The sequence below is a fragment of the Neopsephotus bourkii genome, unplaced genomic scaffold (genome assembly GCF_033783945.1).
Source record: "Neopsephotus bourkii isolate Nb327-2 ecotype Australia unplaced genomic scaffold, CSIRO-AGI_Nbou_v1 NB_196, whole genome shotgun sequence".
Classification (NCBI taxonomy): Eukaryota; Metazoa; Chordata; class Aves; order Psittaciformes; family Psittacidae; genus Neopsephotus; species Neopsephotus bourkii.
Window position 1 is genome coordinate 8,550,197 of NW_026900709.1, and position 27,282 is coordinate 8,577,478.

Here is a 27,282-nt window from a genome sequence, read left to right on the forward strand (position 1 = left end):
ACCTGTTATGGCTTTTGCTATTGAGAAACCACTTGACTGAGCTGTTGCTGTGTTTGGAAAAGGTTTCTGGTTACCTTTTCTCGCTTTGGGCTGCTAAAGGACTTTTATCAGTCTAGTGTATCAGATGTGCTGTAATTGCAAAGAAGGGGAGACTTCTTTTTGTGTCCAGAGTATCTGACACCTACAGGAATGGTAACATTTTTTCTTCAGTCTGTCCAACTTTGGTTCTGAGGAATCAGGTGTTTTACAGCTCAAGAGAGAGAAAAAGGAGAAACCTGTACCATGCTTGTTCACTTTATATGTCTCCAAAATGTAGCTGGAACTAGTGTCACTGAAGTGATAGTGTCTGCAGCCACAGAGTCCATGTGTGTAACAGTCTTGACGTAAGAAAACCTCCATGAATCTCCCCTTGGGTAAGGGTCTTGAACGGTCACAAGAACTTTCAAAACTGTTTTTATTGTCTTCTAAAGTAAATTCATGATGCGAAAAGGAAAGATAAGATGGACATGCTTTTGGTTAATTTTTTTATTTTTGCTTAACTATTTCATGATACGTCTCTAGTCTAAACCCAAAAAGCAGCAGTTGTATCAAATGAAAAAAACATGGAGCATATAGTTAGCTTGGGTCATAGGAGACTTTCTGCTCTATGATTTAGGAGTATACAACTGCTATGACTTAGGAGAACAGAATTCAGAATTTGCTTTTTGAATGCAAATGCACAAAACCCCAACTGGTTCACTGTTCTTAGATTCTGCAGTTCTGTTCATTTATCTTTTTTAATATCATAAATGGACTAAATAATCTGTTTGAAGTCATGTTATTTGTATAGCTGGACACCTAACCTAAGTAACATAATTCTATTGGTAAAATACAAGGCCAGTCATTGAGGCAAAGGATAGGCAATAAATTTAAATATAGTCATGAGGAGGTGCAACAAGTGAAGCTGGAAATGAAGTCATAACAATATTTCTTTTTAGTTATTACATCTAATCATATTGGTAACAATTATTTTGCTCTTCTTTCTCCCTACAGGTGATTCCAGCATTAACGTGCAGGCTCAGGAGGAGATTATTGATATGAAAGATGTATTTTCAGTAAAACTGAAACGTCGTCGTTTTGCAGGGCAGAAAAAAGGTGGTACTTTGTTGGGTATCACAATTTTTAAATGCTTGAATAAAGAAGAGAATAAACTAACAGACTGTGCTATCCATTTAAATAACTTAAGTGAAGATCATTGTCATTCATGGTTTAGACATCTAAAGGAAATCCTGAATGGTAAGCATTGCATTGGGGTGGCTGTCATTATTTCAGGCTTGTTTCTACTGGCGATGCCTAAGGTTGAATGAAGCTTAGAACAGTATTTTGCCTATGGAAAAGACAAAGAGATATGAAAATGCTGGAAAATGTTTACTACTGAAGTTTCATGTTGTGAAGAGTAAAATTTATGAAAGTGACTAATACATCTGTAAAATTAAACAAATTGGTGGTTATTTTCTGGAGGTGTTTTGGAAGTTACTGAAAATAAGGATTTTTCTGTGTTCCAACTGAAACATCGTCAGGGAAATCTGTTCTCCAAGAAAAAATATTTTGCTGATGTTTCATTTGGAATTGCAGCACATATGATGGTACTATATTTGTTGCAGTCTGGGAACTCTTCAGGGACTTCCCGGTGACTGTTTATGAGCTCCCAGTCGAGACCTGCAGGTTCTTTAAGAGTCTAATGGGAAAGGCTTTCCTTTTCTTCATAAATTCACAGGTGGAAGTGCTCTTAAGGTCTGTAGGACTCGCACTGTATAAGCTGATGCAAGATATATTGACACTAGCTGGCGATGAGAAGCAGTTCTTTATTTTAAAAGTACCTTTCTGTGTTTGCCTGGGCTAATGCCAGTGCTAGGATGCTTTGTTTAATACATGAAAATTGCTTTTTTTTTTTCACGGAAGCTGTGTCAAATCTAAGGAAAAAGCATTCACTCCTTCGGCTGTCCCTCCCCCCCAACAAATCAAAGCTTTTCCCTGTAATTTAATACCAGCAATGATGGAAAGACACACAATATAGTACAGTTGTGATTTGAAAAAAACAAACCAACAAAAAATCCCTTCACAAAGCAAACTCTCTGATTTAGCTCCAGAATGTGTCCCTGTTTACAGATCATACCAAATGAGTTTGTTACAGAAGAAACCCAATCCATCTTGTAACAGACTATTAAAACTCCAGCTGGATTGTTAATATTGAGCCACATTGCAAAATTCAAATCTTTTACATCTGTAGTGTTAGAAACAACAATTTCAATAGAAATTTGTAGTGTACTTTTACTAAAGGAACTTTGTCAAAAGCAGATATTAGGGAAAGTAAAATAACATGAGTTATTAACAGCACGTTCTTACATTGTTTGCTTACAGTATGTTTTGGATATTCCAAAAAAAAAAGTGCATTAAAAAGTGCCTTCCCTTGTCCTTTTTTGCAAAAGTTTATCACAAAATAGCTAAATCTGTAGAAGTGCCAAGATTCCTGCAGATCTCCAGCTACCCATAAAGGCAAGGACATTTGCATAAGGAGCAAATGTCTGTTTTGTTCCCAGATTATCCTCCATCTATCAGGAGCAGTGGTACCATATGTTCACAGAAAAAAAGCAGCAGTATCTCTTGCTCAGGTTGCCTTGACTTCGAGGTGCGGTTTCTGTTTTATAACTTTGTAATTGGAAGCCACCTGAACCTGAAAAAGAGCATTCTGGGTAGATACTCAAACTGCTTTTTTATATAGAAAATCACCCAAAAAGCAGCAGTATCTCTACATTCAGTGTGGCAGAGAGGTGTTACCAGTAACTCAGGGCTGGCATAGTAATAGTATAATTGAGAGAAAAAGTCCTTTGATTTAAAATGTACCAAACATTGGTTAGAAGTTCCCAGTGGGCTTCAAGTCTGGACTACAAGTATAAAATGCAGATAAGTTCTGCTGATTCCTTGGTAACTGAAATCTCAAAAGGCACATTGATATATCTCTGCTTGAAACAGTGGTGCTTTTTTATAGTTTTTGCTGCAGCTTGTTTTCATGATAGCGATGATGGTGTGTTTATTAATGAACTCAAATTGGCTCCTTTTTGGTTTCCTTATGAGCTGCAGGAGAAAGTTGAAATTTTGTCTCTCTAAAATAGTCTAAATTTAAGTGTACATGTTTGGGGTTTTTTTCTATTCTATCTGGTCACAAATTCTAATTAACTGCTGCGTTATTTACTTGAAGCAGTTTTTTTATTGCTTCTAGGCTGGACCTAATGAAAAGCAAGTGATTTATCAAAGAGTTTATATATGCTTGGGTATGGCTGTCAGTAAACATGTGCTTTCATTTGCCAGGATGGCTAAATATTGCTAACAGGTGTGTTTCCTCTGGAAATAAATGCAATTTCTGTTTGCTTGCATTACTCTTTGTCAAGTGTTTAGATTTTTGTGCATATACATTAAGGAACACTAATAGCAAGTTTAGCTCATATCATCACTGACAGAATTTTATGTGGAGATTTGTTCTAATGAAGATTTCAAGATTTTTTCTGAAATGCCATGTACATGGTTTCTCTTTCACTGTTTTGTGTAATAGACAGATTAGATAGATAGCGAGGATGGATAGATAGATAGCGAGGATGGATAGATAGATAGATAGCGAGGATGGATGTTCCTTGCATTTTTCATGTTCATTCTTAGTATTTTCATAGTGAGTATCCTCTGTTACTTTGGATGTGCTCAGTGTACTTCAATTTAAAGTTTAACTAGGTTATAACTTTTCATAAATCCTGCCATCATATAAGTGAGCACACAAGTACGATACAGCTATTTAGAGTTGAATTATAGTGGATGCTGTTACGGTTCTGTGTGTGTGACAGTTACAAGAAGCATGTGCTACCATCTTCCCACTTTTAAATAAGTTCTTGTTTTCCACATGATGGTGTTGCTGTTTATGTGCATGTCAGTTGGATATAAAGAGCTTGCTCAATGATACGGTGTTCAGAAAAACTGACCTTCTGTATATCCCATTTTTGTTAAACTGACAGAGAGTAACCACTGCCACTTTAAGGCATTCACCTATGGAGCCTTGGCTCTGGACTGGCTCCTGAAAAGCGTGAAGTTGCAGTTTAGACAGCTTCTAGTATGCTGCTGCTCTCACACCAGAACTGTTGTACTCTTCACTCTAAGTGATTTCCATTTATACATCATATCTTTTTGTACTGGACTTATGGGCATGTACAGTTATGAGATAGTGTGTAAGTGGAATTCACTGTTTTATTTAAAATTCTCTGTTCATGCAAATACCCAGTGTTTCTTAAAGGGTTAAGACAGGCACAGAAGCGAGATAAAATGCTTAATTATAAAATTTTTCCTTCCTTTTTTTTTTTTAGCATGATAAGGTTTATTTTTATTAACGGTTGATTTGAAAAGGTTTTACTTAAAAACTCTGTAAACTAACAGAAGACAGTAAACATGGTTGAGAATAAACGATAAAGTAGCAAAAAATGCATGAAGTGCCTTTTATTTTTTATCTACTGTTCTGTAGTATCTTTTACAATGAGATTTGATATGAAAGTCTGAAACTTCATGCATGAAGTTTTAATTAAACCATTAATGTTAAACATTAACTTCAGTTAGTTAATATTAACAGTGGTGTCTCCATAGTTAAATTATCAAATCTCTCTCATAATGTTAGTTTTCCTCATGTATAATATTCTTAGTGTCATATAAAGTATTTATAAACGTATTCAGTAATGACATGATTCCAGGCTCTTAACTTCTGTAACATAAACCCATTTCATAACGCTAAGACCTGAAAGCAGCACAGATGTATGTCTGCGCATAGCGTCTCTGCTGCCCTATGAGCCTTTGTTTTCAGAACACCCTGATTGACCCACCACCCTTCATGGTTCACTGATTCACTTGACAGATCAAGTTTAAACTAGTGCATATTAGCACATTTGTTAGTACTAGAGGAACAGTTGGCCTTCCTGCTTTAGGCTGCTGGTTCATTTCAAACGGAGCAGCCACAGAAAACAATAGCGGAATACCAGTTAGAGAGAACACCAAAAGGCTGACAGACTGAAATCAGTTGCAGGCTGTAGTAAATGACATTGATTCATTCATATAGATGTTGTTAAAAATAAAATATTATTTAAAAATACTTTTAAAGAAGTTTCACTGTATAATTGTGTGAAAGTTTAACTTTTGACTGTTACTGGCTATTCTTTCATTAAAAGCAGTTATTTGGTGTTTCCAGAGCATGCTGGGAATGAAAAAGGGATAATTTTTGTTGTGATCATCCTTTCATGCCAGTTGGCAATCACAAAACCACATCAGCACAGTAGCATACCAAATCTCTGCTCAAATGCCTTGTCTCTGAGACACATTTCTGTAAATAGTTTACCTCTCTAAAAAAGTAAATTGATGTTCAAGTAGTCATAAAGAGAATATTCTAGCACTTTTATCCCGTGAATTCATTTGACTCACAAGGATTTATGTACTAACACTGATCTACTTTTCAGCAATCATAAATACAGTTCCTGGTTTAGAATAACTTAATAAATGAATTTTTGATTAAAAACAAAAAAGCAAACCCCCCCAAACAAAAAAGGGAAAAAGGAAAAAAACCCCAACATTTTCCTTAAAAATCTAGGACTTTTTTCCCCCCACCAGCTGAAAACCCTGTGTTCTTTCGCCTACTTTTGTTTTAATATGAAACTTTAAATTGCCACCTGGTGCTTAAATTTTTACACCTAAACTTCGAAACCAGTTAGGAGAGATAATGTTTGCTTTCCCCCCCCCCTTCAGTTTTCTCCTAATCCTTGTTTAGCAGTATTGTGACTCACACTGGATAACAGCATTTGACACTTCATCACCCTTCTGCACTTGTACAGACTGTACACTCTGTACTTTCCTGTTCTTTCCCTCTGCTTTGCATGTTAGAAGTCTGTGTGTGTATATACGTATATATATTTACATTGAAAGGTATACTTCACTTACAAATCAAAAACTGTAGTCAGTTTTTACAGTTATATATCTGGGTGTTGGTGTGGGTTGAGATTCATTTAGGGCTAGCTGATCAGTGACATGCACATGACAGTGCATTTAAATATTTTCTCTTTTAAATGAGGAGTGCTTATTCTTGTAGATTTCAATTTAATTTCTATTGAAACTTTAGGTAAGGTTATCACGTCACAGAAATTACATTTTTAGTCTTACTTTTTTTATGACTTCTAAAAGACTGCAACAGTACCAGAGAGCAGATTTCCATTAAGTGTCTTGAGTAACAATTAATATGATGTCTTTGATGATTTGTTTTAATAGTCTTTGGGAAATTTTGTGCAATCTTGTTTATTTGTGTTGTAATTCCTATGATTAGAAATTTACTTTGTGTACGTACCTGCAGTGCTTGTTTCCATTTCCAGAGAATCAAGAATAATCTAGGTTGGAGCAGATCTCTGGAGAGTCTCTGTTCCAGCTTCCTGCTCAGAGCAGGTGAGCTTCTAAATAAGATCACATTGCTAAGAGCCAGACCCAGATAAGTTTTGAAAATCTCTAAGCATGGACATTCTAAAGACTCTGGGCAGTGTGATCCATGGCTTAACTGCCCTGATTGTGGAGAGTCCTTAAATCTGTAAAGAGTGTGAGTTGGTGGTCTTTATTACTCCCATAATAGATACTTAAGGACGGCATCTAGATAGCTTCTCAAGGCTATACAAAGCCAGCTGCCTCTCTTCAGTTACCGTTCTCCACTGGACTCACCCCATTTCATCAGTCTAGTGCTGGGAGGACTAAAGGTGGATGCAGGTTTTGAGATTCAGGTTCGAATACAAGGATATAGTTATATCCTTTGAACTACTGGTTTTCTTCTTGTTACTGCAACCCAGTAAGAACTTGTCCTTCATGGCATCAGTGACACACTGCCTGCTCATGTTCAACTCCTTCTCCATCAGAAACTTCAGATGCTGTTTAAAGAGGTGCTGTGTAATTGGTTGATCCCCAGCCTGCAGGTTTAGGGTTTTGCTGGGCCAGATGCTGGACTTTGTGTTTGCCTTTATTGAATATTTTGAGGCTTTTGTCAAACCTTTCTTGTATGTAACTAAGGTCCTTGTGAACAGCAGACATGCCCTCCAGCACATCCACCGTCCTCACCAAGTTCTCTATTTTCTATCACCTTTTAAATAAGATACTTTTAAATGTAGGTACTAAGGTTTATTTCTGAAGACATTCAGGATTCATGAGACATTGAGGATTCATCAGGATTAATTTGCCATGCAATGACATAGCACTGTGTGTAGCATTTGCCACAAATACAATTAGAAATCTTGTTCTTTATGTATGCTTTCAGGTTATAACATCAAACTGGTCCAGTAATTTTCTTCAATATCTTTAAGAAATCTTCTAAGATTTACAAATTGGATAAAGTGCTAGTTTTCACTTCCAGACTCTTTGATGTGTTTAAATAAGTGAAAAAATAATCTATGGGACCTCTATAATTGTTATGTTTTGATCTGGAGGTATACTTTCCCCTTTGATGCTGAAATAATATTTAGCTTAATTTCTCTGAGGAAGTGTTCCTGCTCAGTTGTTGAGGTAGAGTAAATGTGAAGAGCTTCAGGAAGTCCCAGCTGACACTCTGAAACTACATGTGGACGTAAAAGTTGAAGTAATGCCCTACAAGGGCAGGAAAATGTGCTTAAACTCTTGGTTCCTTCTGGAGTTGTGGCCTACTGCTAATTTCGTTCTTGAATGCTGAAAGCAGTACTCTTGTTGGATATTGCAGCATTCATTAGGCTAAGAAAGCAATAGTCTAACCTGATACTGAAAGAAAATTTAGAATAGTTCAAATCATATTAAATCATTAAGTATCTCCTAAAGAAACAGCAGTATCGCAAGCCACCACTTGCTTTTCGTAGCAGACAGCATTAACTGAATCGTGGCAGTTGTAGGAATTCTAGAAAAGAGATCTTGAAGGTAATGGTACTGTTTTAGTAGGAATTATTTACTATTCAATAAAATGCCATATTCCAAATAATAAAGTTACTTCATGGGATCAATGTGCAAGACTAGGTATTGTTTGCATAGCAGTATTTCTCAGTGTTGTTTGCTCAGAGTCTATGACTTTGAAGACCAAAATGTATTACAGAATTTCTTATTCCTTTGTATTTCTTTGGGCCTCTTTCAAGATGAGGGTGTTTCCCTTGCTCTGTTTGCTTTGCAGTCTCAGAAAACAAAAGCATTAGATAGTGGCACCAGTCTTATGGGTGTTATTGTCGTATGCCTGCTGGGAGCGTTTCATGTTAAATTCCAACAAGGATATATTTTGATAGTTGGGACTTTTGTTGCCCAATCTTACAACTTCTCCGCATTCACTCTGATCCTGTTTCAAGGTTTTAACTAGGTTATGACATACGCCTTTGTTTCTGGATCTTACAATGTTTTGGTTGGTCTGTGATTCATTTCTACTGTTTATTAGCTGTACACATGAAAGTAGTCAGTACTGTAATTTTAAGGTAAATAGTGCACAGCCAAGAAGAAATTGAGATCTTTCTTAGATTATAATTTATTTATTCTGTCAAAGTACTGCAGTGGTTCTAATATTAAATATTCATTTAAGCTGTAAAAATAACTGGGCTGTGTGCAATCTTAAATGTTTTGTGTTTTATTTTTAGGCTTTCAAAATAGACCAAAATCCTTAAAAGTATTTGTTAATCCAAGCAGCCACAAAAGAGAAGCCACTCATGTTTATTATGAACAAGTTGCACCTCTTTTTCGGCTTGCTGACATCAAAACTGATGTCACAGGTAAGTTGCTTCAAAGGCATCGTCTAATCTCTTGTGAAACTAGTACTTAAGTGTGCAAAGAAATTTGAATTTACTGCTAATCTTTCTTGGCTTTGCCTGCAAGTACTGCATTTGAAACTGCAATATAATACATTTTTATTTGGTCAAAAAATGTTTTGTTAAATCTGTTACTGAATAGTTTTCACCTATAGTTATCAATACTAGTAATATATTTTCTGTGGGTTTTTTTTAAGCATTCAGTCTATAAAAAGGTATTATTGTGTAATGTCTGACAGTCTTTTATATGCTTACTAAGAGTTGTTCCTGTGTTCTGAAAACACGTGTCCTTAAATGCTGCTTCTTTTCTGAGAGCACCTATTGGCCTGACACTATAAGAGGCGCTTATCCATAGGGCACATTATTTCTGGATTCTGATTCAGTTTCAGGGATGACCTGGAAGCCTAAGTGATTAAGTTCTGTGCTGACAAGAGCAATTCTCATGAGGCATATGGTCATGACTTGGTGTCAGGAGAGTGTGAAGGTACAACTTTAACGCTGTTGTGATGCTGCCTTCTGCTTAAAAGTGGGTTCCCTGTAGCAGGTTTAAATTTAAGGCCCCAACTTCTGATAGAGTTCTGCTTTATGTCCTGGGTTTGCCCTTTTGCTTTTTCATTTGATTTTCTTAAAGCAGTAAAATATTAATGATCTGATTATTACTTCTGCCTCCTTCTGTGAAGAGACTGGAACATACGCTGTGTCAACTTTGGTCCCCAAAACCACCCAGGTTTGCAGAGAAACTATATTAATATTTCGTATTCCAAATACTGGGGGTTTTTTTATCTGTAGTATTATAATTTTCTTTAGTACACTGCTAATCTTTAATAATGCATTTCATATCCACGTGAAGTATAAAGTCTGGGGCAAGACATTTTAGCACCAAAAAATCTTTTCCCAATTTCTGTTGTAATTGGCTGGCAAAATAATCAGTTCCAGCTTAAACAAATTATAAGACAGAGGGTTCTTCCTCAGTTGTGCCTTGAGCATCTTGTGACATCATGACTTATTCAGGTTGCAGGCCAAAAATCATTCTAAGCAAATCTTATTTAGGCATGAGGATACAATAATGCAATAAGTGTTTGTGTATGAGATTTATCTTGCTAATTGTGTTATCTGTACCTATGCATTTTTTAATTACTTAGCCCACAATTTAAAGTAAAATCAGTTGGAAATTAAAGACACATAAGTGTGAAAAATATTCTGTGTTAGAATTCCTTAACTTCCTTAACTGATAAGGGAATGCCAGCAGCTTTGTATAAGTTTTGATTCTCACAGATGTATTTTTCACCTGCAGGGCATAGATGATAGCCTAAATAGATTAATAATAAACTGCCTTCTTAGAAATTAAACTTAGCAAACCTTGGGTAGAGATGAATGCCTGTCATATTGTTAAATTAATTATGACTTTATTTTAAACAATTATTTAAACAGAACTACCTGTTACAAATTTTATTCCTACTGGTTAGTGTTTCTTTTATCTTTACTGTGAACAGAACCTTGTTTGTTAGGCTCTGTTAAAGGCAGCATTATCATTAACCTGTCTATGATTACATTTTTAGCTATGTAATGCCACCTGGCATCTTAAACCAGATCTGTATCAGTGCTCTTTTATAATGATTAATAGAATTTAATATGAGCTACGAACGTAATTTTTAGCTATTTAAAAAAAATTTTGTAATTGAATACAAACAGTTTAAAACTTTTTTTTTCCCTAGAATTTTTGTTTTAAATTTTGAAAAGAAACTTCAGGTTTCAGCCAGATAAATATTTAATGGCTTACCCTTAAAATAAGGTTATTTTGGCAATGTCCAGGTACTATTGTGCTTATTAGCTGCCTAGCACTCCTCCTACAGGTAAAATGAGAAAACTACAGCTTTAAATGGTAGGAAAGAACTAAATAATGAAGAACTATGCATTAAAAAAAGAAAAGGGGGTGTGGTGGTGGTGGGTGCTGAGTGAAAGTCCTGTCCACTGGTACCATCTTCTAATAAAACTAAGTGCATTATTTCAAGTAAATCGAACAGGTTTTTCTATCTCCCATGGTTGTTTTGGATTTTGTGGAGTGTGCATCCCACTGTTACTAAAATATGGCCAATTATTTACATACATGGTGATGTACAAAGGTGTATTAGGGAGTAAAAGTTGAAGGCTTTTGTACAATTTTTACACTGAAGATAGTGTAAGAGACAGATTAGATAGATAGCGAGGATAGATAGATAGCGAGGATAGATAGATAGCGAGGATAGATAGATAGCGAGGATGGATAGATAGTGAAGATGGATGGATAGATAGATAGCGAGGATGGATGGATAGATAGATAGCGAGGATGGATAGATAGATAGATAGCGAGGATGCATAGATGGATAGATAGATAGCGAGGATGCATAGATGGATAGATAGATAGCGAGGATAGATAGACTTTTAGTCTTCTCACATACATGTATGTAAAGATTAAATTTCATTGTGCAAAAAAATCTTAAGGCAAATTTGAATATCTGAAGTGGCTTCCACTGCATATGAAAGACTTACAGGTTACTAAAAAAACCCCAAACCAATAAATTTTGACAGTGGTTGAAGTGTTTGAAGACAGAGGTCTTCTCATCCAATCCTATGTTTTCATAGCTGGCTCTTGCTTCTTATAAGATCAAGATTGCCTGATCTTATTCTTCATTGTAACTTCTGTTGGAATAAACTTTAATTTAGAACTTTGGAGTGGAGGTGGTCTCTCCTACTCGCAGATATACAGCAATGAAAAGGCATGTATGTAAATGAGTGAGTTCTGAAACAGCATTTCTTCTATCCAAATATGTTTGAATTTGGTGGGGTTTTTTGTTGTTGTTTTTTCTTTTTGTTTGGTTTATTTTTTTTTCCAAATCCTCTTTTACACTAGAGAGATATTAATTTCAATAAAATTAAACAAAGTTCTTAGAGTGGATTGTGTTGGTTGTGTTTTAGGGTTATTTTTGTTATATGGAATAAACAAATCTCTTAACTGTTCAGTGCAGTCAGAGGGAATTGGCAAATTTAAACTAAATCTGTACTTTAACTGTAGTTAAGACTAAGCAATACTTAAAATCTGGTCTTTATACAACCTTTTAAGCGTTCATCATCTTGAGTGCTGCAGCTGGGATATGGCTGTTAGGACAAGAACAGTGACCCTTCTAAAAATCCAGTTCAACAAAAGCTTGCTCCACAGTTGGGATACCTACAAATGCTGGCAAATACTGATAATTTGGTTTACGTGGTTTAAAAATATGTAGGTACCTTGCAAAATCTTACACATAATAAAGAAAAATAAGTAAAGGTAATTGCACCAGAGTGCTAGCTCGTCTCACTTCTCTTCCTGGTTTTGAGTTTTCTGTTTATGTGCAGCTACAAGCTGGACGTTGAGGCAAAACCAGTCTTCCCCATATCCCCATTCTTAGGGCAGAATCCCAAACAAGAAGAGTGATTAAGAATTGGCCAAATAACATTTGTTTAAACTTACTATACAGTAAGTAACATTAATGTACTTTTTTTTTATCCAGTGTCAGCACCAGTTAATCTGCTCTTATCATTAGCAGTTTTAATCCTATTGACATTAGTCTGTGACATGAATGCCAGTATTTATACATGTCACAAAGAAGTGTTCTACATTTTGAAGTGTTGAACTAATTCTGTGTTGTTTTTTCTTTTGGTAGGGGCTAAACCCTTAGTTGGTTGTTGACTATGGGAGATAAGGTGTTAAGGATGTTTTGGAGTATGTATGACTGTTCAAATGAAGTACACTGTCAGTGCCCTTTTTTCAGAATGCTGTTACTTGAAACTTAACGCATACTGGAATTTACAAGTTTGGAAAAAAATTTCCTTGAAAAAGGAGAAAGAAAATAGTTGTGTTAGAAATAGTTGAAAAAAAGCATCAAATAATATTTTTCTGATAACACTTTTGCCAAATATGTCATCTGAATCCTTCTCAAATAGCTAAAGAAGCTCTTTCTTCCTCTTATCAAAAATCATTCTGTGGGTTTTTTTTTGTTTGTTTTCTTGTGTTTTTTTTTGGTGTGCTCTTTTACTTTTCCCTTCTCCCCCTGAACTGGAACAGGACCACATGTTCAAACGTCGAGCTTATATCAGAATTACTTTAGTGTCCCTCTGAAGGTTGCCTAGCCTGCAGGAAACTTCTTATGCGTGGTCCTTTTATGCCTGTGTTAGATGTTTTAGCTTTACGTTTTTTCCTACTTGATCAATTTTCTGTATGTTCTCAGGAAGCTTTTCCTGGAAATTTCATTTTTCAATACCTCTTTGTCACAACGTTTGAAAATAGATGCTGTGTACCTCATTCTCTTGTCAAATGTTAGTTTTCCTGGAATTATCTCCACTGTTAAGCCTTGCAGTAGTCCTATATAATTTCCAAACTTAAGCTGTCAGATGCAAAGAGGATGGAGTCGCCATCAATCTGGCTATCTGCCTTTATTGTTTTCTCTGTAGACAAGTCCTCTTTATTTTCATGTCCTTGTTCTTTGAGTGAATTAATTTTGTATTAGTAAACGTAACTTGCATGCATTGCATTAGGAGACCACTAGGCATATTTTCTTTTACGAAATAAAATCTTATTTACTGTACCATTTTAATTAGAATATACTTACAACTTTCTAAATGTCATCATGCTCATTTAAGAAGGCATGTTACCTGTTAAATAACTGTAGGTTTTCATGGGAAGTTTCTTTCACCTTTAAGCAGTGGTAAAAAAAAATGAGCCTCTATGGTTTTATTGGTCAGGTTTTTCTCACAATTTACAGATAATGATAAAAGGATGGTTCCCATCGGTAAAAGCAAACCTGAGTGTAATAGCTGAAATATTGCACTTTGGTCTTCCAGAAGAGGTCCTGCAGGAAAGGAAATTCTGGAAATAATTCCTGAAAGCTATTCTAGTGATAGGTATTTTGGTAGCGAAATGATCATTCTCTGCCTGTGATATAATCAAAATAAGTCTAGGTTTCAATTAAGAATTTCCAAACCACGAGGCACTGGCTGGGAGATTTCGAAGTTCTATGTTGATATACGATTGTTTAGTGTGAAGGGCAAGAATTTTATCACTTTTAATTATGTTTTCTTTTTTGTAAAAAAAGTTACATATACACTCGCTACCCATATGGATTTCTCTCTCTGCATGTCTATATAGGGAAAGAAAGAGGTTTTCAGTTCTTGTAAGCAGCATTAGAATAGTCTGTAGAAATACTGTTATAACAGGTACAGATACGGAATGATTGTTTTAGACATCAAGACTAATAATTTTAACAGTGTTTAGAAACACTGGAGCTAAGCTTTGAACTATGCTAGCACCAGGGACAAGCAAGCATGAAAGATTAATGTAATTTTGCATATAATGATGCACATTCTTACACAAAAAATCCATCTGCAAGTGTCATGTCAGTCAGCAAAAATCTTTGATGGGTGGCTGCAGCTGGGTTGTCTCTTCTGGCAAAGCCGGCCTAGAAAATGCTAAATGTAGTTATGATGCTCTGTGCCATCTGCAGTATGCCAGTTTATCGTGTCTTCGCTGGCATTTACAGTACTATATAGGGTATCAGCAAACACAGAGACATCAATGTAGAGTGACAGATTCATTTCCTCCAGAGGCTATGAACTCTGGTGTATACTTGTGCCACCTCCCTCTGTGTGTTATATTCTGTTGTCACTGGTATTTGGCTTGATTTCATACTTCCGTGTTTAACTCCTCATATTTTTGGTTTAGCAATTTGCATATCCTAACACAAAGGCAATTAAATTTGATTGATACTGAAATAATTCAGTCTTAACTGAGGATATGCTTACATTTTCCTGAAGTTTAGCAACTGTGTCAAGTGCTGAAACTTGCATTTTGATGCAACAAACGTTTTCTCTGATTCTCTGAATTTAAATGCATTAAATAGCCATGTGTCTGATAGCAGCTGAGTTTTAAGGTGTCTTTCCTTTCTGCTAGCATAACTGTAAAACGTACCTTATCATGCTTGTAATATGTTTAATGATTTAAGAAAAATAATCTGATCTGAACTACTGTATGTTCCTTGTGTTGTAAATACCCTAAATTTATTGAATTTTCTAATAATTAAATACTGTTGTTTTCTGTAGTAACTGAATATGAAGGACATGCTCTCTCAGTACTTAAAGAATGTGAACTCCAAGCATTTGACGGGTAAGTTTTTCAGTGACAATGAATGTTAGTAAACCTTATCATGTTAGTTTTTATTTGTATTCCAGAACTATGCCAGTAAGTATTTGATGAGTTACACTGTTTCACATATACATTAAGCCTGAGAAAATCAGTTCTTATTAGATGTTTTGGTTATTTATTGCTTACTGACAATAGGTTTGTATTTTAGATTTGCAAGTATTGCTAAATAAGCCTAAAGCTTTTATAAATGTGCTTCATGAAAGCGTCGGGGTCTGTATCTGCAAGAGTGGCATCCTATCTGTTTCACTCTCTCTATTCAAATGGTTCCAAAGGAGAACATTTTATCTGGAAGTAACTTGAAGGTTTTTTTCAGTTAAAAAAGTAATTCAAACTTCCTTGAAGTTCAGTGAAAATTCTTGTTCAATCATTTTTAAAGACCTTGCTATGAGGATTAATCCTACAATCTTAGTATTTTTACATTAACCATTCAAAGATAAAATTCACTAATGTGGAGGAATAGTCTGGCATACTATGGAACCCTTATGGCATTCTTACAATTCTTATTGGAATATGCAATGAGTCAAACAAGAAGGCTTCAATAGTGTTTTATAGTCTAATCAATTGGTATTAGTTCTAGAAACTTGTGGATTTAGGTGAGAAAATATATCTAAAAATGTATATACGTATTCCAGATTCCAAGGATAATTTCTTTCCAATTAAGATGTGTGTTTTGAGGTGCTAGCTCAGGAATCAGTTAATGCTGGGAAGCAGATATGAAGAAAGAGAAGAAAAAGCCTTCTTTTTCTTCTTGCACAAACCCCTTCTAATCTGAGTCTTATTTAAGTTGTTTCATCTTTGATCACTGGGTAGAGTCACTGAAGTACTTCCCCTGTGAGACTTCTCTCCAGTAGCCAGACCTTTGGGCAAATAGGATCAGAAGAAGCTTAAAGAATAATGTTTAAGTCAATGTGCTGCTAGGATTTCTGAGGTGAAAAGATCCCTGTCCTGTCTAAGTTAGCTGAATAAGTTTTGTTTGTTTGTTTTCCTTCCTCTTTTTTTTATTTGTCATGTGGAAATTAAGTAGTTTTTATTGTTGAAGTGTTTGAAAAATGAGTGTTATGACTCCTCAAATAGCTTGGTCTTCATCTATGCACTCATTCAATGAACACAATACAGCATTAATACCTAATAAACAGCTAACTTGGGATGCTTTTTTATTTGAGATCATAGTGAAGATGATTTGCAAGGGTAACTCTTTATACTGACGTACCACCAATTTTTATTTTCAAGTAAAATCTACAGAGAGCAATAGGATGAAATCAGCATTCATATTATGCTATAAAGAGCTGATACTTTGAAAAAGAAAGCTGCAAAACATCACTAGTCTCTCTCTTCTTCATTATCTTTAGAGTAATTCTAATTCTTAAGAGCAGGAAGAGACTGTTTGAAATTGGGATTTTCTTTTTCAACGTGCTTAAAGGTGTATTTTTGATTATGTACCTGTGAAGTCCTTTGTGACTTCCCCATTGCTGTCTAGCCTAAGAATTTTTGCCATAGATATAAACATCTTATAGGCCCCCTAAACCCCCTCAGTGTTTCCCAAATTAAATTTAATGTCAAGTTTGATTTATTGAAAGTTAAACCTGAAAATCTATGGGATCTGGTTTGAACTGAAAATGAACTCCACAACAATGAAATTGTCCTACTGATGAAAACAAATCAGGCAACCAAAAAAATAGGTAACAACCACCTGACATCTTTCCACAATTTCCATTAAGTCTTGAGAAATTTTATTTATTCTTTGAGAAGTGTTGCTTGTGACTTGGCAGGCTTCAATTCTTTCCTGTTTTGCTCTGGCTTCCTGTCCGGGTTTTTTCAAGTTGAATACCGTGTCTGTCACTTAGTTCCCTGTTTAGAAAATAGAATAGCACTTCTCAACCTTTTTAGGTGTGGAAGGTATTGTATGTGGTGGCAAGAGGTAAGGTAGTTTTTGTGCTATTTTTATGTGGCAGAGCTAACGTAGAACTGATCTGCCTTGCCCAAGCTTAGAAGCAACTGGAAGCAAGGTAGGTGAGGACTGAAGGCCTCATGTGAATAGTTGATTTGCGAACTTGTGTGTAATGGTAGACAGACAGCTAGACAGATGTTCCTTCCTCTAAGGAGCCTTCTCCAAGGTCTTAGTCGAATCTATTTGCTCAGACTTTCTACTCCTTATCGATAGCAGGTTCTCACTGATTAGCTTTTGAATCCCTGGTCCCTGAGGGTATCTCTATTTTCAGTCAAAAAGGCAACTCTTGATTAATGCTAAATTAATAAAAAAATAGAGTTAGCAGCAATTTTATTCTATTCCTTAAACTCTTCATCTGTTTTCAGTAAGAACAAACACAGCCTCCCAAAACCAGAAGATAATATATTTTCAAAAGTTTCAATGGCAAAAAGGCAATCCGCCTAAGTCCTTCCAGGTGTATAGTGTATCAGACTACAAAGATTAACTGGTTTTGCTACTGTGGAAGGTAACTTTTAAGCCTAGGAGTAAACCAATCTAAATAAAAATGAGACAAAAGACAGGAGATGACTGTGAGCTGGAAGAAAATGTGCTCCAAACTGTCTAGATACCCTTTTTTTTTTTTTATGTGGGTAGTGTTTAGAAAGATAGAGGAAACATTTCTAATAATACAGAAATTAAAAAATAGCTAGTAAATCATGATACAAGCTGAAGAAAAATGCTAAAGGAACTGAGATAATTTAATCTAAACATTTAGTAGCATAGTGAGAATTTGCATATGAAGAGCTTACCAGTTTTATCTGGTTATTTGATGTAGTTTCAGAACTGAATTCATATAGACATGAAAAAATATATCTTAAGTGCCACCTAAAGTTGATCTTGTATTGTAAATTCTTGGAGTGCACTATTACTATTTTTATAATTAGAATGTGTTTACCTTAAAAAGATACAACTTTCAAACATTGCTAATTTGGAGAATCACTTTAACAGTTACTTAGATAAACAAAAACAGAAAAAAGGAAAGATGTTTGCTGTAACAGAGCTTTTACAGACAAATGCATTCCTCTCTATAGCCACAGCAGGTGGGAGTTTAATTACATGCTCCAGAAGCAGTGATTAAGTACCTTGATGCAAAGGATTGCTGGCACTAGGGTTTTATACCTTGCTAAATCCCTCAACTGGCTGCGTAGTGTGTGGAAATAGCTGTTTTCAAGTATTTTTATTTTTATTGTACTATTTGGTGAGTTATTATAGGGGCATTTAGAAAGCATTGGAATGCTTATCTGTATCAGCATTGCAAGATTTAAAAGAACTTTTCCACTGAGGCACTTGAGCCGTGCTTAATTCAGTTCACATGCACAGTGTGTGATAAGGTAAGAAATATGTTCTAAGTTAAATGTATTTATCCCTACTGAGATAGAAGAAAGCAGAAATAAGGATACTTTTATCTTGTTAGTTAACGTTCACTGATCTGATAGTGAAGCCCTATCTTCCTCTTTAAAAAAAGAATGTTTTTTAGCTATTTGAAGTATCATTATGTGCATGGTGTATGATAGCTGCCTTCCACTTGTTTGCTGAGCTCTGGCAGAGTTTATTTTGAACTGTTGAGCATTTTTGTTTCGTAATAGGGTTGTTTGTGTTGGTGGAGATGGATCTGTCAGTGAAGTTGTTCATGGTCTGCTACTTAAAGCCCAGATAGATGCTGGAAAAGACACAGACTATATACCAACGCCTGTCAGAGCACCGGTTCCTCTTGGAGTAATACCAGCAGGTGAGACTGCTGTTACAGTACAGGTACTGTTACATTTTGTAAGTCTTCTGTTTTAAATCCCTCTGGCATGTTTTAGAGTTTTGGCTAGTAGAGGCTGTTCTTGGTGCTAAAGCTTCAGTTACTTAAGGGAGCTATTGAATAACTGTCCTAAATTAGTGATTGAGATTGATTACAAATGACTACATTTTAAATCATTATGATAATTTATAGTAATGACACAGATGAGCTCTTTGCCTAAAGGAAGAATCTCAGGATGAAGTATACTAAAATAATTTTCAGCTGATCCATGCAAAGATCAAGTTTTGCCCCTGTTTGTTGCCAGAAATGGTACCAAACAAAAACTCTCTAGAATTTTCTTTTATATAAGCCACGTTGCTTTCCTTTTCTCTCCAGTTTTCTTGGCAGGATTCTCAGTTGGATTCATGCTTAAGGTCTATTTTTAAATGGTGTCCTAGGAATACATTTTGTGGATTACAGTTTAAAAAAACCAACAAAACAAAACTGCACATGAAACAGCTTTGTCTTCTCCTCCAGAACTGAAAATGTATGCATCTCTTTAAATCCTCTTGGTACTTTATTAACTTATACTTGCACCTAGTGGTGTGGTTTCTTTGTTTGGGGGGTATGTGTATGTGTCCCTTCTCCTCACAATTTTCTTATCTGCCCTTCTTAGAGCATGACTAAGGCCAGGCAGGGAGGCTTAGCTAGAATTAGTACAGGACGGGTATAGGAATCACCCCTCTTTAAAAGAAGAGGGGTAGTTTTGCATGGATGCTACCTTCTGGTGTGGACATTAACGTGACTACTTGATGTGATTTCTCAGATGTTTTTAACTAGTAAGGAAAAAATGCCCTCAGCCACATAAACAGCAAATTGTTTTCAGTTTTCTGTAAAAAAAAAAAAAAAAAGGAGCAAGTCAGTTCCCAATGGAGCAAGCAGGTTTTAAGTGCTTTGACTTGTTTTGCACTTCTAAAAGTAGCAGTAAGACAGGGAGTAGTTGCTTTTAAATACGCATTACACTAGTTTTTTCAAGTTAAAGACCCCTTGGAAATGTATTGGTAAAAGAAACAGTAATCTTGAAGACATGAAGCAAATGAATATTAGTACAGCAGTTATGTTCAGTTGCTGTGAGTATCCTGACAGTGCTGAGATGGATTCTCCAGCACTGATTCTGTGCTGTTTGGGTGTGCTTAGGTCACTATGCTTCATCATTAGGACTTATTCTTTCCGGTTTAAGACAAGTATGTCACTATCAAAAAGGATTTGTGAATATAAAAGAATACTGTATATCTTGTTACACAGAATGCCATAGACTTTGTTAGAAGAGAACGTAAGAACAATTTATGAGAAACTCCTTAACAAGTTCTTAGAAAATAATCTATTGTTTATTTTATTTCCATATTACTGACATACAAAAAAAGTAGTCAGTTAGGAAAATGTGTAAGTATACTTGTGCACATGATGAAGATGGAGCTCAGTGGTCAATTAATCATCTTGCCTGCCCAGAAATCCATTGTACCAAATCATTAGGACTCTCCAGCTGAGTAAAAATAGAGGCTTTATTACGGGATTAAACTCTGGTCGTAGCCTCTGTTATAAGCAGTGAAGACAACATTTTGAAGTTTCAGCCAACTTGATGGGAAGGAGCTGCTCTTGGAACAGTTTACCTCCTGAAGAGAAAGGTCCAGAGGGGAGTGTGGTTTTACTACAATACTCTACTGAGCTGCCTTATTCTGGCCCAAATCAAATGGATGAGATGTGGGGAAGCCTGCAGTGGCACTGCTGGCCATTAGCAAAAGCGTGTGTTGCTATGGGAACTACTGCTAAGGAACTGTGTGAGGGGGGAATGGGAGGAAGGGGAGGGGGAACTGGAAGAACATTAAAAAAGCTATCCAGTTGTTACAGAACAAGAGACTATCTTTATCTGATGGCTGTGAACCTTTTGGTCCTAAATGGTTCATTTAAATAAATTCATGATTTCCAGTTAATTCAGAAAAATAAAATATTACTGAGGGACTGTCAATTTCTGTGATATTTCAGGCAAAGAACCAAAGTGCTGGTGCAGTTTTCATCAGAATTTTAGCTACGCTTGACTAGGAAGTCATTACATCACATTTATCTGTTTGGATGGGGGAGACATTAACAGCCTTATGAATATTCATGTTGTCTGGTTAATTAAGTTAATTGTACTGCAGAAGTGCTTGCACTTCCAAGGACAATTTTTTTTTCTATACAATTTCTGTTTTGTACCTTCATCAGTCATGCTTTACATGACCTGCAGATACTTTGTCCTTACTGTGATGTTTTTGCACATTTTGTAGGAAGGAGGTTGTTGGAAATTGTTGTATGTCAGGAAAATGGGTTCATGTTTTGAACAGAATTGTATTTTTTGAACAATCTTCTTTGCTTCTGTTTAAAAAAATGCTGGTGACAGAGAAGCTGGAGTTGCATGGATGAAACCTTTTTCCTGTAAAATGAGTAGCTGGAGTGAGATCTAAAAATGTGACTTAGTAACCTGTGAGGGGGTGCATGCCCATACGTGAGCGTCACAGAGGTTATTAGACTCCAAGTAACATGATAGTGTTTGGGGGAACCATCTTGTTATTGACAAATAATATTCAGAGCTTACATAGGGGAGAAAAAGATTACTTGGGAAGATTAATAATGTCATTAAAACCATTATTTTGGAATCACCACTTAAATCAGCAAAGCTTGTATTAGAGTTGTTTTTTGTATGATAACTTCCATTGTTTTCACTCTGTTTATAAGCTTGGTGGCTGTTGGTTTGTTTTGTTGTTTGGTGGGGTGTTTTGGGGAGGGGTGTTAGTGGTTTAGGGTTTTGTTTGTTGTTTTGATGGCATCCTGCTTGCATAAGAGCTAGGCAATGAGACATATTGAATCATTACTGGGATCATAATGCTGTTACATTAAGAGTTTTACATAGAGAATACTTGCTATTGCAAAACTATGCTTGTTCTCGGGCTAGACCTTCAACCTGTGGAAAGGTGGATGTAGCACATACACTTTTGAACACAGACAGCACTTTGTTTATATTCCCAGGAGTCATGAAGGGGTGGGGTTTTGCCTTGTTTACTTCTGCAAATGTTAATGAGCTCCACAGATTGAAGAGAAAGATGCAATTACTTGTGCCTATCCTGTTTAGTAGGAATGAGATTTAACTCTCATTAAAGTCAGTATGAAGCTTGGTATTGACTTCAGCCGTGGTCATTTGTTATCTTGCTGCCATCTGTATCAATAAATTTCTCTTACTTAAATGTGGAAATGCAGTTTTGATACATACCAGCCTGATCTTCAGAAGTACAGAAAAGCCTTGTGCTCTTTTATTAGCTTGATCTTCAGTGACAAAGAAAAAAGAATAAATATATTTTTATATATATTGATATACATATATAAATTTATATATCTATTCTATATATATGATTTTTTATATATTTATATACAAATGTATATATATATACACGTTGTTTTTCAGAACACCAACTTTCCTGTTGTCAGTTTACAGGAAATACACAAAGTTTTCATGAGCTGTAAAGATCTGCGGCTTGTGTGTCTGATTTCTTTTGTTTGGGAGCGGTTACCTGTAAGAGTTGGTAAGAGTTGCAGAAAACTGATCAAAGGAAATATAAGAGTACTTTTGAGCTACTACTTTAGCTATCTTCACTGGGTGAACATAATTAGTTAGATCTAAGTGTTAAATCTCATAAGTAATTCAAACATGAAATTCTGTTGGGCAGGTATTTGTATTATTCTCTGAAGAACTGCTATTTAGGTCAAACCTAATTTTTATGTCCCCAGATTTTCCATATAGAACTATATTTTATGTTCCTTGAATTGAAAACCTCACTATTTTGTATGGTAAATGGTACATAGAGCTACAATTTTGTCTTTTTTATGGGTATTGGGCAGAAATGAAAGTTCAAATTGATTTTAGTCGAGTTGTTGGGTATAAATTATTGAGATTGTGATATTCTTAATAAACTGGACTTCCTGTAAGTGTATCTAGAGAGACTTTCTTTTGGGAGGAAAAAAGCTTTTAGCTTTAGCTTTAGCTTTTGAAGTTGTCAGTTTATTATTCTTTTAAAGTGCTTCATAATCCCAATTTGCTGAATTTTAACACTTTTATAGGAAAAGGAGAAAGAAATTAAAATATATTCACCTATAAAATTCTGAGAAATATGTGAATAAAATTACATTTCATTTTGAATTGTTCAAAGAATAAAACTGTACGTAACCTGATTTCTTCCATGTACCACTGGAGATGTAATCTTCAGGGAACGTTTTATATCTGTAGTCTTGATAGATGTACCTCACTGGTTTCCTTTACATAGCAGGAACCCTGAGAGCCTTACTCAGAGCTATTCTCTCTGATGGTATGAAGGTTTCCCATGAGGTTCCGAATATTCAGAATTACTTTTGAAGACTGAGATGCATTAAGAATGTAACAGGTGCTCTGTGAGATACTGACATATGTTTCCCAGTTATTCTTTCACTATTGTTTCTAAGAAACTAAAATGTAGCCTCCCAAGAGGCACAGCAGCTACCTTCAGATCCAGTAGAAATTTGTCTGGGAAATGTATTGGCTGAGTATTACATTATTTTTACAACCTAAAAATCTTTCCCAAATATATCTTATTAGATAATCTGCCTTCTAGTACAGTTCCTTAATAGAGCATTTAAGTATAGAAGAAGTGATTTTTTAGGGAGCCTGTTAAAAAAACCAAACCCTCTTTATAACATTTATGAATGAATTTGCAGAGATGATTTTTATAGGCCTCTGTGAGTTTTAACGGTTTTAATTTGTACAGTTCAGCATTTCTGCTGTTAGCAAGACTAAGGCTTTCTTATTTTGAAAATACAGTAAATGTCTTAGTTTCTTAACACAAAAGATGCCAAGTAACAGGAAAAAATATACACAATGTCTCTTATTTTTACAATAGCTTGTTTTCACTTTTACAGGTACTACTAATATCTTGGCTCATACTCTCCATGGTATTAAGCATGCAGTGACTGCAACATTGCATATTATAATGGGTAAATATTTATACATATATTATCAAATTTTCAATAATAAAGTAGCATTTAGAATGCCACGAGTTGTTTAAGAAAGACATAGCATTATGCTGTATCACTGAAAACTGTATTTTTAAATACAAATGATTCTACCTTTATTTGTAGCATACTGGAACTGTTATGATTCTTTGTCTATAGCTCAGTAATAAGGATTGTGGACCTCATCTCCTGGTAACGAAAATCTGCCATGGAATAATGTCTGATTTTGGCATTCATACCCTCTTAATGACGTTCTTTTAATGCAAAAAGTAACCTTTTCCAGACTTGATAGTGTTACTCTGTGTGTGCTTTTATGCAATGATATGTTGCATAATCACTTGATTATTTTACTTTAATGTACTTGCTGAAGACAATAGGAAAATATACAGTTCTTCTCTCAAGGAAGTTGTCAGGACTGGGCTTTTCAGAAAAGTATTCTCATATTTCTGAGAAAGTATAATTCATCTTTTTACCTCCGTATCTATTTCTTTTAAATACTAAGTTTCCATAAGAAAACTTTAGTATTAGAAAAAAATTGCATCGCTGGCCATTTGGTCTGCACAATTAATAGCTTTCTGAATGTGAAAATGTAATTATGCTAAAAGAAAAAATGAAGTTGCTTGTGCAAACCTTATTTTCAGGTCTTAGGAAATAGTAAATACTTCATTGAACAACGTTAACATTCCTCTCAAAGCAAATAAAAGAATTCCAAATGAAAGAAGAGAGAAATGGGGAGCATCCATTTTGAGTAATTTTATTTTCTAGACATTGCAGTCAGCAGTGGAAGAGCCTTTGCTCTATCTCTTAGATGGGGATATACAAGCCTTTTAAGTTAAATGTAAACCTGTCTTTTTTAATCAGAGACAATCAATCTAATGGAAACCAACCAGGTTCTATTACAGAATAAATGTATGTACTCTACCTTGAACAGAATTAGATGTGTAGATTCTATGACTGTAAACATTAATACATGTAAACATTACATGTAAGCATTCCCATATCTCCCACAGCCATTACAAATTTTTGGTGAAATGATTGCAAATATTTATGTAGAAATATTATATTTTCTTTGATACTGATTGTTGAAATTCTGAGTAGAATTAAGCATCAGACCCTTTGCAGTGTGAAGTAGATGTTTAAATGTTTCAGTGAAAATTCGTTTTGAAGTATTTGAACTTTGCTCTCTGAAATGACTGCTTTATCTGTATCTAAACTGATTCTGGTTTCTATTAGTAAAATTTGAATTCCTAAAGAGAGAAAAGTCTGGAGTTTTCTCATGTGGCTAAATTAGGTGAAAAGGAAATGATAAGTTGTATTTTGTTTGAAGTACCAATGCAATTTCTCACTGCTGATCCTTACCTATAATATTTTAGGACACATTCAACCAGTAGATGTCTGTACTTTCAGTACGCCAACCAAGCTGTTGCGGTTTGGGTTCTCAGCTATGTTTGGTTTTGGTGCAAGGACTTTGGCTTTGGCTGAGAAACACCGTTGGATGCCCTCCAATCAACGGAAGGATTTTGCTTTCATCAAAACACTGGCAGATCTCAAGTATGCCATGAGCTGTTACTTTTCTAGCATTTCTCATTTTCTTGAAGAAAATATAATAACTAATGTGGTAAAAATACAGACAGCAGTAGTTTAGCTGTCTTAATTGCAGACAGATTTAACTCAGATGTGATGTATAACCCTCTTACAAATTAAACAGGAGATAAATTCTGCATATTCAGCATCTCGTTAAAATCATCTTAACTTGGATAAAAATCTGTCTAGCACTCAGAATATTGGTTGTCACGTTAGTAACTATCAATACTTTTCTAGGCCAGAGGAATGTGAATTATCATTTCTACCTCTACAAGTTCTGCAGGAAGACTCTCATGAGAATGACAAGTAAGTAAAACAGAGTCAAACAATTCCAAAGCTACAAAAACATGTCTTTGAAGATGAAACTGTACAAATTCTTAGTTTTGTTCATATTCGATCATCAGGTAAAATAACCTTAAAAAATCAGCCAAAACTTTTTATGAACTGCAGGCTCATACACTTTGTGAAATGTTCCCTATAGACTACAAAGTCTTCCAGTCAGTATTACTAGTTTTTTCAGTTCCATTAATATCACTCTTTTCTAAAGTAGATGTTGTTTAAATGTGCTAAAAAGACTTTAAATTATTTTACCTACATTTTTTCACTCTTTTAGAAAGAAGAGAGAGAAAATTAAAAAGAAGGGTGAGTATTTGCTTTTATAGTTATTTAGAAGTGAACTGTGGCTGCTTAAACTGGAGTAATACAGAATTACTCTGTTATATTTAGGTAGCAAGGATCAATGGCACAAAATTCAGGGTCACTTCCTGAATGTGAGCATTATGGCAATCCCTTGTCTGTGTTCAATGGCACCAAGAGGCTTGGCACCTAATACGAGGTCAGTAGGGGTTTAGAGAATTAGTCACGTCTATAAATTCTGACATCTTACCTTAAGACCTTGGCTTTTCTGAGAATACAGGACTGTATTTAGGTAGTCTATGTCCCCTCTGGAATGGGGGGAGGGAGCATAAACTGCAGCAGACTCTATAATCCCAGGAATTGTAATCAGTTTTTGGATCAGGCAAATAAGGTCAAGCAGTCTAACTAGAATAACGAGTGGATAATTGCTGTGATTAAATTAGTTGGCAAGTCTGACTTGAGTGGTAGTCATGGAGCAATCATCTGTCATAGGATTTGGCTATATGTAGAAACTTCATTCTTTATTTTTTCCAAATATAAAGGTGCCCCTCATCTTCTGCTTTAGAGCCGGCAGAAATGAAATAGGAATCTTTCTCCTGGTATGAAGAACTGAAATTCACACTTGTCATGTTGGTTTTTTTAATTTCTCCTGAACGTGGGAAATGCTGTTTCTATGTGTAGGATTCGGGGAAACAAATGAGTTGTGTAATCTGGTTGTCGACATTGACTCATTTTGCCATTAGCCCATTGTCGAGAGTGTACTTTGTGGTGATCAAAACAGGTGTCCAAGTGATAAATATTTGTACTTGATGTATCCAGCTGACCATTAAACAGAATAGCAAGTATGAACTTTGAAGTTATAAATGAAATATTAGATGCTCCCTCAAAAAGAATGCAGAAGCATATATTTTCATATACGTGTGTGTATCTATTAAAAAAAAAAAACCAAAATGAAGCCCACAACACTTGGCCAGGTTGCTGAAATGAGTCTGGCTTGTTTCATTTGATCATCATCAGGTGAAAATAGACGTGCCTTAAAAATGATCAGGTATTTTTCTTCACAAATACTGGCTCATCTGGTAAAATTTGACATCCTAGAAGCAACGTAGAAACAAGTGGTTTTGATGAAACTCGTATTGAGGAGTTTTCTTTGCTACAGGCATCCTGCTAAGCCTCAAGACAGTGCTCTGATGCTGTCCCCTCCTAGTAGCTTTCTTTGTTCAGC

At 35.4% G+C, this 27,282-nt stretch overlaps 1 protein-coding gene across 1 annotated transcript in view; it reads left to right on the top strand.

Moving 5' to 3' along the window:
* The window catches only part of CERKL (ceramide kinase like), a 44,084-nt gene that overhangs the window by 12,128 nt on the left and 4,674 nt on the right, over positions 1-27,282 (top strand). Inside the window, exons 2-10 of the mRNA XM_061379167.1 lie at positions 1,033-1,275; positions 8,670-8,801; positions 14,949-15,012; positions 18,625-18,767; positions 23,745-23,819; positions 25,211-25,388; positions 25,659-25,727; positions 26,035-26,063; positions 26,148-26,256. Coding sequence (XP_061235151.1) covers positions 1,033-1,275; positions 8,670-8,801; positions 14,949-15,012; positions 18,625-18,767; positions 23,745-23,819; positions 25,211-25,388; positions 25,659-25,727; positions 26,035-26,063; positions 26,148-26,256 — 1,042 coding nt within the window. The remainder of the gene's footprint in view (positions 1-1,032; positions 1,276-8,669; positions 8,802-14,948; positions 15,013-18,624; positions 18,768-23,744; positions 23,820-25,210; positions 25,389-25,658; positions 25,728-26,034; positions 26,064-26,147; positions 26,257-27,282) is intronic.